The following is a 14,271-nucleotide window of genomic DNA, read 5'->3' as shown; positions in this document are numbered from 1 at the left end:
CTGCTTCACCACGACTCCAGAGCCAGTGGCCCGAGTCAGTGGAGCGGGAGGGCCGACACGTGGAGCAGGGCGGGGAAGCGTGGAAGCCTCAAAATCTGCACGAAAAGATTCGCCTCCCGTTAGAGATGCGAAGTGAACGAACTTTGCGGTATTTTTGGGATCGGAAAGGTCCATATGGGATGAAATGATAGTGTAACGCAGCAGCGCGTCAGATGCGAGATTGTGCGTATGCGTTTGTTTTGTGTTTCGTTGTGCCGCTCCTTTCTTTTTAATGCTTGTTGGCGTTGGCGCAGCATGTGCAGGAAGACACATTTGCATGTGTGGCTCGGTTACAACTGGTAGGGGGACTGCGCTGGGTCAATTGGAGTGCATTGCCTCTCGGCAAGCAAAGACAAGTGCAACGGATCACGTGTTTGTTAGGATGCGAAACACACGCTGAAAGGAATACACGGGGGACGCCTCGTTCTGACAAATGATGCGAGCATATAAAAATCTGGCCAGCACAGTTTGCAAACCTCAGCGAAATGTTACGATGTGTTAAGAAATCACGGGCAGCTGTCAAACCGCAAAGACGCAACATTTTTCATCCACCCTAAACGGTATTACGCCAGCGTGTGTTTGCATTGATCGAAATCGTTAGAATGGCTCCACTGTCTGATGAACAACCATCGATCGTTTTATTTTCAGCCTTCTTATGACCGTTGATTATGATGTGTTCCCTTACGTTGAAGCAAAGATATTTTTTTCAAATTCATAGAAATTTTCAAAGTATGCAAAAGGGCTCTTTAGATTTTATTCAAGTGCACTTGATCTATGTACAATGATTTACTCCTATGTATCTAAACTTTTTCTCCATCGCATCGCGTAAGATAATGTGGCAGCAATCAGCACTATATTAAGTAAAACAAACAAAGAACGAACCGCTATTGGCAAATCCTCTTATTTCTTTAAAGCAGCGAGGAAAGAAAGCGACCCCAAGCAGCTGGCTAGCAGCTGGAGCGTTCAAATTACTAATTAAAAATTTATTCTTCGATAGCAACGATCAACGAGTGCACGATAGTTTGCCCACGGTGTGACGATCGCGTAAGTGAAAACGAGGGAAATGGGTATACTTTTTAATAGATTTTCCCCCTCCGATTGCATCCCCCATTTTAAGTGTGGACTGTGGGTGGACCGAGCGATACATGATACAAGAGCGAGCTCCTGTTCAACAATCTGCACGGGTACATACGCTGCGGACAACAACGTCACCGGAGTCGCAGAGGAGAACGTGTTAATGAGAAATCACTGTTAATTGCGAAGGTTTGGAGGATTGCTGTCGTAAAAAAGACCAGGTCCAACTCCCGGGTAAGGGCCGGGGACCAAAATAGCGTCACCTCGGTGCAACACATGCGGGTGCGAATGGTCGGCAGTGAATCAAAACCAATCAATCGAATCGCTATCGCTCGATTGCCTCAAGAGATCGGGAAGGACATGCGAGAGTTCCTTTGTTTTCCCTGACACGATATGCTTGCTTGAAGTGGAATTCGTGATCTGATGGCGCGGCACGGCAAGCAATGTGAGCTTCTTTTTTTAACGAAACACTCTTCCTGCCACCTTCCGTGTGGGGCGGACAAGGTTACAGTGGCAAAAGCGAACTGTGACGCTCGTGGGGCTTCAGTTAGGGAAAATGGGAAAACAATCGACAGCCAGTATATTTTCATTATCTCCGCGCCTTTCCACACGATGCGGCGGTGCGCTTTAATGGGTCAACCGGGTGTGTGATACCGCGGCTGTAAGTATCGAATTTCAATTCTTCTGCACTGCACTGCAATGCAAAGAACGGAGCGGAGAGTCGCAAAGCAACGGGGTAAAATTCAATTAAAAAATAGCGACATGGACGACACCGTTTGGGCCGGCCATGGCCATTGGCTGAGCAATTTGTATCTCGTTCATCGGAAGAATTGGGTTCGATTACCATCAGGCCATCATACCTGCTCCTCCTAAGAAAATTGAAATCGTTGCAATGCAGCGTTATAGAGGGCGAACGTACAATCGTGCGTTCAAGTTGTACTGAAGATACGTAACAATGCGTCACTTACTTGTACAAGTGCTTCGGATCCATCATACTGCTGAGCAATGATGTCATGCCGGAAGTGCCCGGCTTTGCGCTGAGATCGAGCGGTTGTTCCCCAGTGCCTCCGACCGCGCCGAGCTGTGCCGCCATTTTGGCCGCCGTTGTCGGACTGAGGGCAGCCGTTGCGGCTCCCCCAGCTGCCGTCTCGACGGCGCTCGGTGACATCTGCTGCTGGAGTTGTGAATACCATAGCGCTGCTAGAGTGAGGTGAGATAGGTAAGGCAAGCAAGAGTTACAACGCACTGAACAGGAACTGGATTACGAAGGATGACCCAAACTTACGGTTGTAGAGCTGGGCAAGATTTGGCTGAAGACCCTGCAACGAAGCGGCCGCGGTGTACTGTGCCACGAACGACTGCAGCGAGGGAAGATTTTGAGAGGCGCCGGCTTCACGCAGCAAAGCTACCAGCGACTTGTTGGACATTCCACCGGCCGCACCGGCACTCAGAAGACTAGCCAGCAGCTCTGGCTCGCTGCTCTCGCTCGTATCGCTATCGGACTCGGCCAGTGCGGCAGCAGCGGCAGCCTATGGGACAAACAGGGCGCAGTAGCAGGGTAAATTGTTTGCAGCAAATACTAAACCAGAAAAACTCAGTTATTTCGAAGCTTACCCGTCTATTAAGTCGGAGCTCTGCTTCGGTCGGAGCCGGGCCCGATTCCGGCACCAGCTCACCCGTCTCATTCACAGTCAGCAGCTTGCCGTCGACGCAGAAGTAACACTTGTCCTGTGGCTTCCAGTCGACCGGTGTAGCCGCCTCGGGCTCGGCCGGTGTTTCCGCTGTTAGCGGTTTGGTGCCGGCGGAACCGTCTTCTATCGCCATCCCGTTGCTGCGATGCTGGATCGTGTTGTTGTTACTGTTGATGATGTTGTTGTTGTTGTTGGTTCCAACAATAGGCAGCTTCGGCACGACCGCCACCTCTGGATTCGGTTGCTCAGATTTGATGGGCGAGGGATCTACATGCTCTGTGGAATGGGATTGGACGAAATTACCATTTGGAACCGAACAAAAGAAACCAACTCTTTTTGGGATTCGGGTAAACGGACAGCGCTGGATCAAGAGAGTAAACGGCAACTTACCTACGGGTTCCTGTTTCACGATGGACATACTTTCGGCATGCTCGGTAGCAGTTTGCTCTCCCCGCACGTCCGGACTCGCGACGGAAGATGCGCGACCACGATCAGGAGTGTTGGGTATGCTAGGCTCGACGAGAGCTGGCTGTTCGGTGCCGGAGGTCGACTTGGGCCTGGCGGGATCACGCTCGATCGTGCCCGAGGGCGATGCAGACAGGGGAGGCGTTCCTTCCGCGTCGGTCGCTCCCGTCCTCGGTGTCGCCGTGCCGTTGTCATTGGTATGACAGTTGCGCGATACTGGCGAAGCGGCACGATCGTCCTTGCCGTGCCGGGGAGATCTGGCACTGGAAGGGCTGAGCTTTTCCGACGCCAGACAGTTGGCTGCCCGCGGGCTGTCGGGACTGGCGGAGGCAGCAGTTTTCGGGTCGACATCTACGTCGTCCTGCTGGCAGTGCCCATTTCTCACTGTACGGGGGAAGTAAAGGGTCATTAGAATGCGTTGCGCCCACCAATTGTGATGCCAAGCTCCCGGAACTTACCTATGGCCGTCGCGGCAGTTGTGTTGGCAGCGGCTTGGGCAGCGGCAGGTGTAGTGAGGGAAGCCACGGCCGCAGCGTTGGCTGCGGCCACAATGGCGGCGGGATGATTGGTCTTTTGATCGATCATGCCGCCACCAGCTAGCGCGAGGGCTGTGGCAGCGGCTGTAGCGCTGGCGGAGTTCATCAGCTGCCCCTGGTGTAGCTGGGCGGCCGCGGCTGCAGCAGCTGCTGCGGCGGCGGCGGCTGCAACACCGGTCGTGCCGGTCAGTAGATCGTCCTCGGTGGAGTTTGTCGTGCTGGGATCCAGCAGATTCAACTGTTGTCGCGTTAGGACGTCCTGATAGTGTTTCCATTTCCTGCGTCCCATCAATTCTTCAGCGACACGTTCTAGTCCTGTGCGGGGAGACGGGGATGGACAACGCGAAAGAGATTAAAACACAGCTCCGAAACAGAAACATACGTCCCATCTAACCGAGAAAAACGTTAAAGTTGTTTGATGAAATGTTAGCATTCCAGAGAGAGAGAGAGAGGAAGATCAGCCAGCCGGGTTATTTATTTACAGTTCTAATGTTTTCACAATAAAATACAGAGCATTTGTTGGAAAGAGTGCAATTACATAGAGTAGAATTACAACCATTTCCTTGAGTAAAATGTACTTTTTACATCACGAGTTGACAAGCACGTAAGATGGAATAGGAGTTCTTCCCTATACACAGCTGAATTGAATTCGAATCATTCAATTGACCCAGCTTGTTTGATCGTGATTGCATGAAACAAGAATGAATCCTTGCAAGACTGATTGAAATTTGTGCTTACTGAAACACGTTTGTGGTAGGGTTTATTGTAAGAAATGTTCGAACGAGTAAGAAACAGCCGCCCCGTCGGCCTTACCGCTGCTTCCTTAGACAGGGTAAAGAAGGAAGACTGTGTGTGCGTGTATGTGTGTGTTATTTCAAAATCGATGTTTCAACTAATTACAAATCAGTTCCAGCCTTTCCGTACGTTCTCTTGGCGTTCCCTGTTCGCTACGTTTAATTTCTTCGACAGACATGCTAAAAAGCGGTTGAAATGAGGAATGTGCCAAGCTGAATACTGAGGGGCGGAAAAACAGGGAGCCCATAAGAACTTTGCTAATCAATAATCATTTACTATGACTCTCCCTCCCGTATCTCCTGCCACCTGCCACCTTTAATGCGCCATGTAGGCATGTGTGTGTACGTTTGTGCACTGTGTGTTTTTTTTTGTTTAACTGCCTACAATAGGCACATTTATTCAGCGTAGGGTTCACAAATTGAGGCCAGAGGGAAAAAAGGCACCCAAATGAACATGGGTTATTTTTTCAAGCTTCTAGCTTTACATTAATGTTGTAATTTTTTGTACCTTTGTACCACACACCGCTATGAGTTGAGGTTGTAATGCTCTGTTCTGTTGTTGACGGGGTCCCCTCTCGACAGGGAAAAATAGTAGTCATGTGTTTTTTTTGTTTCTGCTGCTGTTCAGATCAGCCTGTACTGTACACACTGTTCATACATTTGTTGTTCTATGGCAGATTTGTGTTTTCTATTCCCCGATCCCGCCAAACTGCCAGTAGTTTATCTATTCTCGCAATGGGAGCAACAGAAACAAATAAATAAGAGTGTAGCAACCCCTTCAGGGAGGTTGCTTCCCTTCGATAGCTCGATTCGATCCTATTTTCAAATTTTAATTACTTTCCGTTTCCGTAGCACCCACCGGGGCATGGTGACGGTACAGTTCGACCGTCGAATGCAATGGTGGCTTGCCTGTCATGAGTGCGGGTGCCCAGAAAGACCCCCCCCCCCCCCCCCCGACACACACACTCACACACAATTTTGTTTGCAAACGGAAGACGTGCACGGGGCACGAATTCGAACCACACGCAATTTTGACCCATTTAACCTATTCGGTTAAAACTGTAAAGTCCTTGTGCCGGCTCCGCACACGCTAGACGCGGTCGGTTAAGCACTGCCACGAGAGAGCGTGGCGGCAAGGATAATAATTAAGGAAACTCTCCCCCTCCCCTGCACTGCCAGCTACGGCGTTACCCCCCATTACACAGGAGGTTTCGTGTTCCTTGCCGTGTGCCGCTGATTTCCTCCCCCCCTTCTACTTCTTATCGTTCATGGCAGCGATCGACCTGGTGAAGGCATATTAAAAATGCGTACTTTTTCTGCTCTCCGCACACCATGGCTAGTGTACTCTGCGTACGGCTAGTGCACTACTGCCGGGGCGCGTTTTAGGTTGCTTAGGTTATTATTCAAAAGCAAAACGCAGCAAACGGCAGCCCACCTTCTATCGCCCGAACCAGCAGATAAGGGAAAGGTAACAAAATGTAGCTATTTTGCATCGAGTGTTTGCACCAAAAACGTACGAAGTCGAGAAAAAAAGCCCGTGTAGATAATGCGCTCTACGCATAATGGTAGATGCGGTACAACGATTGCACACGCATCGAAGTAGAGGCAGAAAAACAAAACAGAAAAAAGAAGCCACCATCCTTGCCGCCAGTAGCACACCACCACCCATCGCCTCCATCGCACGCATCGCAGAACCGCCTGCCCTAAGGCGCGAGACCATTTTCATCATCCCCGTGCGTGTGTGCATGTCATTTACGCGTGCTGTGCCTCGCTGGATCGCTGGTACCCCTTTCTTTATGCAGTTCTATGCAGTGCTCCCTCCCGTTCACCCCGTCCACCACGTCCACCACGTCCTTTTTGCCCGTTATTGTTCCCCGTGTATGGGCGAAATCATTTGACCGTGGAGGATGATGAGAAACAAAGGGAGAGAGAGAGAGAGAGAGAGAGAGAGAGAGAGAGAGAGAGAAAGAGAGAGGGAGAGAGGTGCTGGTGGGAAAATAGAAATTCGAGTGCGGAGACTCCACACCGCACCGGATTTGGGTTCTTAAGCAGTGAAAATCCTCGGCAACGATTTGGTGTACGCCGCCGATACGCAAGCCAAGGAATTCGGCTGTAGTGCAGTAGAACGAACGACCAGAAGGAAGCACGAAAGGAAGGAAGGCTTCATTTATGCGTAACAAGCGCAAAGTGCGTTCGGGAACACGACTCACCCTGCGTGTCCGGCACCCCCTTCGCTCTCGCGCGCGGTACGGTACACGATTTTGCCAAACTTTCTTGCTTCTCACATCCCTCCCGTACAATGGTTCATCGGTCACGAATTGCAGTTGCACTAAACGCGGTGCATCATCTCAACACCAGCCCACTGCTCCACCCATGTCCATTCGATAACGGCACACCGGGCAGGAGGGAGAGGACGTACATGGGGGGGAAGGGGCTTACATCCTGCCTGCGGTGCTGAGTAGCACGCATGTTGTGGGGCGTGGTACGTGTGCACCGTGTATCAGAGGGAAGGAAGGGGGGAGGGGGTGCGAAACATGCCTCAGCTCCGAAACTGGACCCTACGCACATACATAAGTAATAAATAGAAAATCGATAATGCATTTCATTATTTCAATATTAGTTTGCATTAAGTATTATTATTTCTGTCCCGCAACCAAGACGCTGCTGCGTACGGAACCGGTTGAATCTTACGGCTTTCGCTAAAGTGGACTGCTCTTTCTCTCTTATTCCCTAATTCTCTCTCTCTCTCTCTCTCTCTCTCTCTCTCTGTCATACGCACATACACACTAACAAAAACACACATGCACGCACACTCATGTCTGTGTGTTTTTTCCCCTTGCGTCCATCTCGATTTGTGTGTGCGTATTTCGGCTCTCAATCTTGATGTATCCTTATCGTCCTCTAACCCCGCTCCCTTCCAGTGTGTGCGTTCGGTTTGGCTTGCTGAATGCTAAAGATGTGTGTATGTTTTGTTCCTTGCGCGACGGGTGCACTGGTGTTTTGTAAAGACGATGCCACTGCTGCTTGTACGTGCTTTGGCTTCGCGTGTGCGCACGTGTTGTGCGTATGCAGCAGTGTGGTAGGAAACGAAGCGCAAGACGCTAGTCGGCGAAGGTAGGGAGGCCCATTGCATTGGCACGGATAAGAATATCAAAAATATCAACACCAATAGCAATTCCATCATCACCAAAAACGGCACCGGCTCCTTCATTATCCTCCTCGTCCTCCTCCTCACATACTCCTACACCACTCTCAAACTACTGCTCCTGTGTGTCGGTGGCAAATTTCCTTCCAATCGTGCAAACATCGTCTTCGTCCCTTGTTATTTAAGGAAAGACTACCACTACAAGCTTGTCAACCACCACCAGAAGGACGAGGAGGAGGAGGAGGTTGAGATGGAGTTGGGGAACCCCTTTTAGTATTGTCCCGACTGCTGCTCCTACCGAAAATTGGAGGAAATGGCCACGTACTTCTTCATCTTGCTATTGTCCGCCCTCGATTACCACCCCCTACTGCCGAAACATACTCACACACACACAAATACTCTCTTGGCGCATAGCTCTTTGAAGCTGATGGCCCCAAAAGTCTCCCGAACCTAGGGCGACCAAACCGGAAGGAATGAGAATGAATGCATGAGTCCATGATGCCCTTACCACAGCCGCCCACAGGTTGTCCACGGATGCTGGATGGTGGCACGGTGACGGGGTGGTTCGATTCTCGAAAATTGCATTTTCTGGCCACACATCCTAAGGTGCTGTCGTCTCAACCGTGTCGTCTCACCACTTTCCCCGGCGTTGCATTGTGTGTTTGATCGAAATCTTACCAGCTCCATGCATATAAACACGCACGCACCAATATACGCATCGGTGTGCCACCCCCTCCAGTAAGCTCAACATGCCGGTAAGGAGCAGGGGAGATGGAGCTAAGGAAATTTCAAATCTTCGATCCGATCCCGAATTTACCATCCCACCTTGGGCTGGTGCGAGCGAAGCATCGCTGTGTTGCATTGAACGGTATACTAAGCAAGGGAGTAGAAGATGCAGCACTGGACGAAGCAAGAATAAGAAGACTGCTCCTTCTAATCTAGCGCACCAAGGAAGTCTTCGAAAAGTCTTCTCGGTGTGCTCTTCTGCTTCTGCCGGAAAAACCACAAACCTTCGTTGCATTGCTGTCCGAGCAGTAGCCCCAAACGCCTCTCGGCTATCTCGGGGGCAGTAAAGAAGAACGACGAAGATTAGGAACGGTTTTGTGCCGGCAGTATCGAAGAAAGTGCCCCACTCTCACTCTCTCTCTCATTTTGATCGAGGGGGAGGAAGCGTTGGGGGGTATGCGAGGTGTTTGGAAATATTCTGACCGACCGATACACCGCCACCATCCCCAGTCGGGTGGCCTCCGAAAGCTGAGCATTGTGTAGCATCAACATCTCCGTTTGGGGGTTTCTTTCCAGATGAAAGAAAACAGGATGCAGTACGACATTGGGGCGGGAATGGGGGCTCGTGTTCGTCCCGATCCTTCTGCTGCAAACAGCCACACATGATGGCCTACTGGCCATCGCCTCTGCCCCAAGAACACGAGCAATTGCTACGAACGCCCACTGTGTGCACTTTACAATCTAATTTCGACTGCCTCCTACATTATTGATGCATCCGAAATGCATCCGAAAATTCGTACCCTTTCGCACTGGGTGCGTGGGTAGTGGGGAAGGAACGGGGTAAAAATGTTTGAGAAGAAGGAAGCACGCACAAACGCAAGGATCAGACCAGAAGTCTTGATGATGTCTTGTGTCGCAGCAAGGTCCTGGTTAGAGTGGTCCTGGTCGCTTGAACCTGGCAAGATGAAAGTTCGACTTCCTACACAATTGAGGGGCGGGTAAGGTACAGCAGGAGTGTTGCTCCAGAAGAAAGTGCATATTCGAAAGGACTAAAACCGAGCTACAGCTAGGCCTGTGACCGGCCTGTGTGCGTACACTAATGTAGCTCGAAGAAAATTTCAAACCCAATGAACCTCATTCTCATTCCACTCGATAGGCACCGATGCTTATATGCCTTGCCTTATGCCTTATATCAATTCGTGCTTGCCTTCTGGGTGCATTGCAACTACCTTCTTTCCCACATCCGACTCCCCACATCCGTCTCTCTCATGTTTTCTCTCTCTCTCTCTCTCTCTCTCTCTCTCTCTCTCTCTCTCTCTCACACACACACACACATCTCCGTGTTCCACATCCGGGATCCTGGGTGAATCGAAAATCGAAGAAACCATGCTTGAAGCTACAAAGACGGCGACACTGGGATGCAATGTGGGCTGGATGCACAAAACGGATGGATTTCATCGTCTTAGAATGGGGCAATAACCAGCAGCTGCAATGTCTTCGTGTGCGATTGTAAATAGGATCTAGTTTCCGAAATCCTTTCCCAACACTCGCCTGGACCTGTTTGGAGAGGGGTGGGATGGGACCCATGCACAATGCATCGTAACGCAGTCGGCCACCGCCTTTTCCTTATCTCGACTGACCATTTGGCTAGGAAATTTTCGGATGACCGCCCAATCGCCTCCCCAAAATGGATTCCCTGTTGCCTGCAGCTGCCTACCTGCCTACCCCTTTGCATCGTGCACCTTACTGATGCACCGAAAATCCTTATCATAAACATAATAACATGTTTACGTAGGTTTTACACACACTCGAATTGTGCCATAAATTATTCGGGCAGAATCGAATGTTGTTGTGCTGCACCGTGCACAAACGGTCAGCCCTTTGTTCAGCGCGCACAGTTTCCGCAAAGATTTCTACCCCGATCCTCCTTCAACCCAGTTGGAGTTACCCTTTGGGGTGGAATTTACGAAAAAGGTGTGTGTTTTGGGTATTCTGTAAGGTGTCTGCTGAGGGGTACAGGTAGGTAGATGGGTGTCATCGAGTGGTAAGTCGAGAAGGTAAGTGTGAAAGAGAAAGCATTGCCTTTGCGAGAAGTTGGCCGGTTGCGGTTTGTTACGATGTTTAAAGCCGAGGGTGGCGGGTAGGTGGAGATTTGTTGCAAAGCACTCACCCCACCGGGCATGCATGCATGGCTATTGAACGCTATTTCGTGTGGCCATGTCTTCGATCGACGTGGTGGTAGCTCCGAAAATGTGATTAGCAAGAGGAAAGGAACCGAGAAATGGGGTGGCTGTGGTCCCATTCTGTGTAATCCTGTGTAAGGATGGGTGGGTTGAACTATTTCTCCCCCTCCCTCTCACCACACGCACACTTATTGCATTCGACGGACAAATCCGTCCATCTGGATATAGTCTTCTTTCTCTGGTGGCAAAGTCTTGTCCGGCTGTTTCGCCTTTTGGACCGAAGGCTTGGGACTGAGCTAGTTTCTTGCGCTTGATAAAATGTTTCAATTTTTGGCATCATTTCTGAGGTCAGTGTGAGTGGTATAGATGAGGAGGAGGGGAAGGGGCACTGTAACTGGAAAAGAGCAGTCGTTAAGAAAGCGGAAAGCAGCGAGCTGTGAGACAGGGTGTTGTAATTGCATTTGGATTGCCTTTTGGGTGAGGACACTCCATTTGGCAGTCGACGAAAAGAGGGCTGTTGTTGTTGGTTCAATCGCTGCAATAGGAGCAAGATTTGAAGTGAAGTTTACCACTGTTTTGCAAGAAATTTTGCTTTTCCGATGGTTAACGCATGGACGAGTGCGGACGAGATGGTGACTATAATCTTAGCTTGTTTAATATTGAAAACTGTTGAGGGATGTACCTACATGTTGTACACATAGTTTGGGATGAAAATTGCAATTGGAAATCATGATTAGAATGTAATAAAAAACACATCAAACCGTATTTAGATCCATAAGAAATTTAAAATGATTAGATAGTAATGTACAACTGCCCGCTCCTAGCTGGGCGATACATGCTGTTTCATATTTAAATATACATGTCGATCAAATAGTAAATGAACCCTCCATCGATTGCCAGAAAACGTGTCATCTTGAAAACTCATTCCGACATCTTCAAACAACGTTACGATTCCACCTGAACCTAAACCGAGTCGACCTACGACCAATGATTGTGTGTGTGAGTGCAACATATTGTGCTGCATTCCAAACCTCACACACGCTGCCAGCACGTACAACCTGTTCATCTTATTTCGTACTTGAGCGACATTTCCTATGTCTCCGAGAAAGTCTTCTTGGTATCGTGTTGCCGTCGGACAGTGTAGCCCGTGCCGCGCAGTGTACTGCATTTGCAGGACTCCACAGGACCGAAAGCCGGTGGAAAGGTCGTGCTCTGCGGGGCAGATTCAAATCCGAGAGGATAGCAGATAGCAGGGGTACAAATTTAGGTTTTAAACCACATTTGCATCTTGGTTTGGCATTTCGAAACGCATTTTAATAGAGTTTCTTCGCATTCGATGTCCGGCAGTGTCTTCGGTGGGATGATATTGTCCGACGAATGGACTCACACACACGCACACACGCATGGTGTGTTGTGCACCGGGTTTTATGTACGACCAAAATTCCGGTCACTACGCCGCACATTTGCTCGGCCCAGGCTTGGCAAGATTATTCCTCCATGCCAGCTCATCCGAGCTATTTCCAGGATCGGATGCACCAAAGGCTTTTTCTCGGGGACGAAAATTGAATGCAAGCAAAGATGGTTGGTTCCCTGGGATGGTTCGATATCTTTATGTGGCGTCCGAACGTCTTGTGTCATTTGCATTCGACTTCGGAAGCGCCCACTTTCTTTCATTCCGAGCCCAAGGAGTTTGTGCATAAGAAAGGTGCCGGTGAAGATGGTGGAACTGTTTCATCTCGCACGTGAACCTGCATTGTACGTGGGGTAGAAGTGTGCATCTAGCCTTGGCTAGAAGGACTGGGGTATAATTTAAGACAGGCCTGAGTGGCACAAGTCCTACCAAAGTCATTGAAAGGATATTGGGAGCCATGCATAGTTTACAAGGAGCAATTAGATTTGCCTTTACTCTCTCGTTTTCTCACTCTTTTGCTCATTTCTCTCTCTCTCTCTCTCTCTCTCTCTCTCTCTCTCTCTCTCTCTCTCTCTCTCCATTTCTATCTCTTTTTGTTCTTGTCTTCCTCTGTCATCTAACCTCACACTCCTTAAAAATGATAAGACGATACCTCCTGCATGCACCAACAAACTGTTTCGCTCTGTCTGAAGAAATAACTATCCCGAGCCATGGGTTTGGTTGTGAGTCTTTTTAAAATCAAAATTAATGAAATTTCCAATCCTTGCTACCGCCCTGGCCGACTGGACAACGTCTTGCTAATCGAAGACAAAAACAAGCACTCCTCCGGGTATCTTGTGTATGAAGACGCTGTTTCGAAGCGTAGCAGCCATTAGGTGAGTTGCAGATTCAGCAGCAGTCTACTGGAAGCCTTTCTCTCTTATCAAAGAAACATATTCTGGAAACTTTTGGACCACTGTTGGAACAGATTAGCAGGAAGACTTTCCAATTACCTCTTACCCGAGATGGCTTGGTGAGAGTGTGGAAATCGTTACGACAATGGAAGGAATGCTGCCAGTCGTTCAAGAACAAGACTTTCCAGTAGGCTGTGTAATAAATACCGATCATACCTTGATCATCAATCAATTCTTCGATGCGTTCGGGTTTCTTATTGATTGTGAGGCTTTCTCAAGACTGCTTTGCATCCGGAGACCGTTTGTCCATGCCGTGCGGCTGCGATGGGTGGGACCGTATTCTTCAGATTTCGTGCATTGTGTTCATGCATCTCAATAAATTCACATTGTTTCGTCGGCATACTCGGTAAGAAGGTTGCCCAAACGAAGGTGCCCTTCCCAATCGATTAGGGAGGGGGAGATGGATGGAGGGGTTGAGGTGGTATCCTTTAATTTATATTTACCATAAGAGGGTTCGAAACATCGGCCGTGTCCATTGCACCATCGGACTCGGACAAGGAGAAAACCGGAGTTTGGGGAGGAGAGGCGGGGGGCATATACCCGATGGCTGCCGTGATGCAATTCATGTGCAACATCTTGTGGAGAAGAAAGTGGAGGATTCTTCAAAATATTATGCCTATCCAGCAAGGTTGTCTCGCCTTCTACCTCATGCCGCTACCCCTTCCCCCTGGTTCCAATTCCAATTAGGCAGTATCTGCTAGGCAGTGCGTGCACACCGACGAAAGGATGAAACTTGCCTTTTGTGTCTTGTGTTGTGAAAATCATCGCCGATAAGAAAATCTTTTCCCCTTTTCCCTCACGAGGTTTGCACTTTGGTTTCGGTTAGTTTTCACACCGGTCAAGAGCACTCCCTTCTCCCCGCCTCATCCATCCCATTCTTCCATTCTTTAAGTATCTTACCACCCAACCGAACCATTCCAGGTGTAAAGCATTCAGCTGGTAGCATGGATAGAGACGGAAGTGTCTTCCCTTTCTTGGACGTCATCAAAAATCCACTCACACCCTGCTGAAACGCATACGCATGTACATAGCATATGGGAAGGGTCATCCACAGCATGAGCATGTAGCCCAGACGGTTGGACGTGGACGTGCATGGTTCCAGCGTTGGTCTTAAGATTAATTCGAGTAGATTCTAAAATTTCGTCTCAGAAATCTTACAAAAGCAAATGATTTTGCAATGGCACGGAGTGGATGCCGACGGGAAGAAAGCGATGAGGTCCAATTTTATGTACACCCCACACACCAGGCACCCGG

At 49.4% G+C, this 14,271-nt stretch overlaps 1 protein-coding gene across 9 annotated transcripts in view; it reads right to left on the bottom strand.

The window, feature by feature from the left end:
- LOC120949156 (mushroom body large-type Kenyon cell-specific protein 1) overlaps window positions 1-14,271 on the bottom strand; it is a 118,341-nt gene that overhangs the window by 35,448 nt on the left and 68,622 nt on the right. For 8 of the 9 annotated variants that reach the window (XM_049606929.1, XM_040366216.2, XM_040366224.2 and 5 more), the window contains 5 exons: window positions 3,728-4,120; window positions 3,195-3,653; window positions 2,728-3,080; window positions 2,399-2,642; window positions 2,082-2,313 (listed from right to left, as the gene is read on the bottom strand). In XM_049606929.1, coding sequence (XP_049462886.1) covers window positions 2,082-2,313; window positions 2,399-2,642; window positions 2,728-3,080; window positions 3,195-3,653; window positions 3,728-4,120 — 1,681 coding nt within the window. The remainder of the gene's footprint in view (window positions 1-2,081; window positions 2,314-2,398; window positions 2,643-2,727; window positions 3,081-3,194; window positions 3,654-3,727; window positions 4,121-14,271) is intronic. The other variant, XM_040366217.2, reaches the window with a different exon arrangement.

The sequence above is a fragment of the Anopheles coluzzii genome, chromosome 2 (genome assembly GCF_943734685.1).
Source record: "Anopheles coluzzii chromosome 2, AcolN3, whole genome shotgun sequence".
Taxonomy (NCBI): Eukaryota; Metazoa; Arthropoda; class Insecta; order Diptera; family Culicidae; genus Anopheles; species Anopheles coluzzii.
The sequence above is the reverse complement of the archived record's forward strand: the minus strand, read 5'-3'. Positions and strand labels throughout refer to the sequence as shown.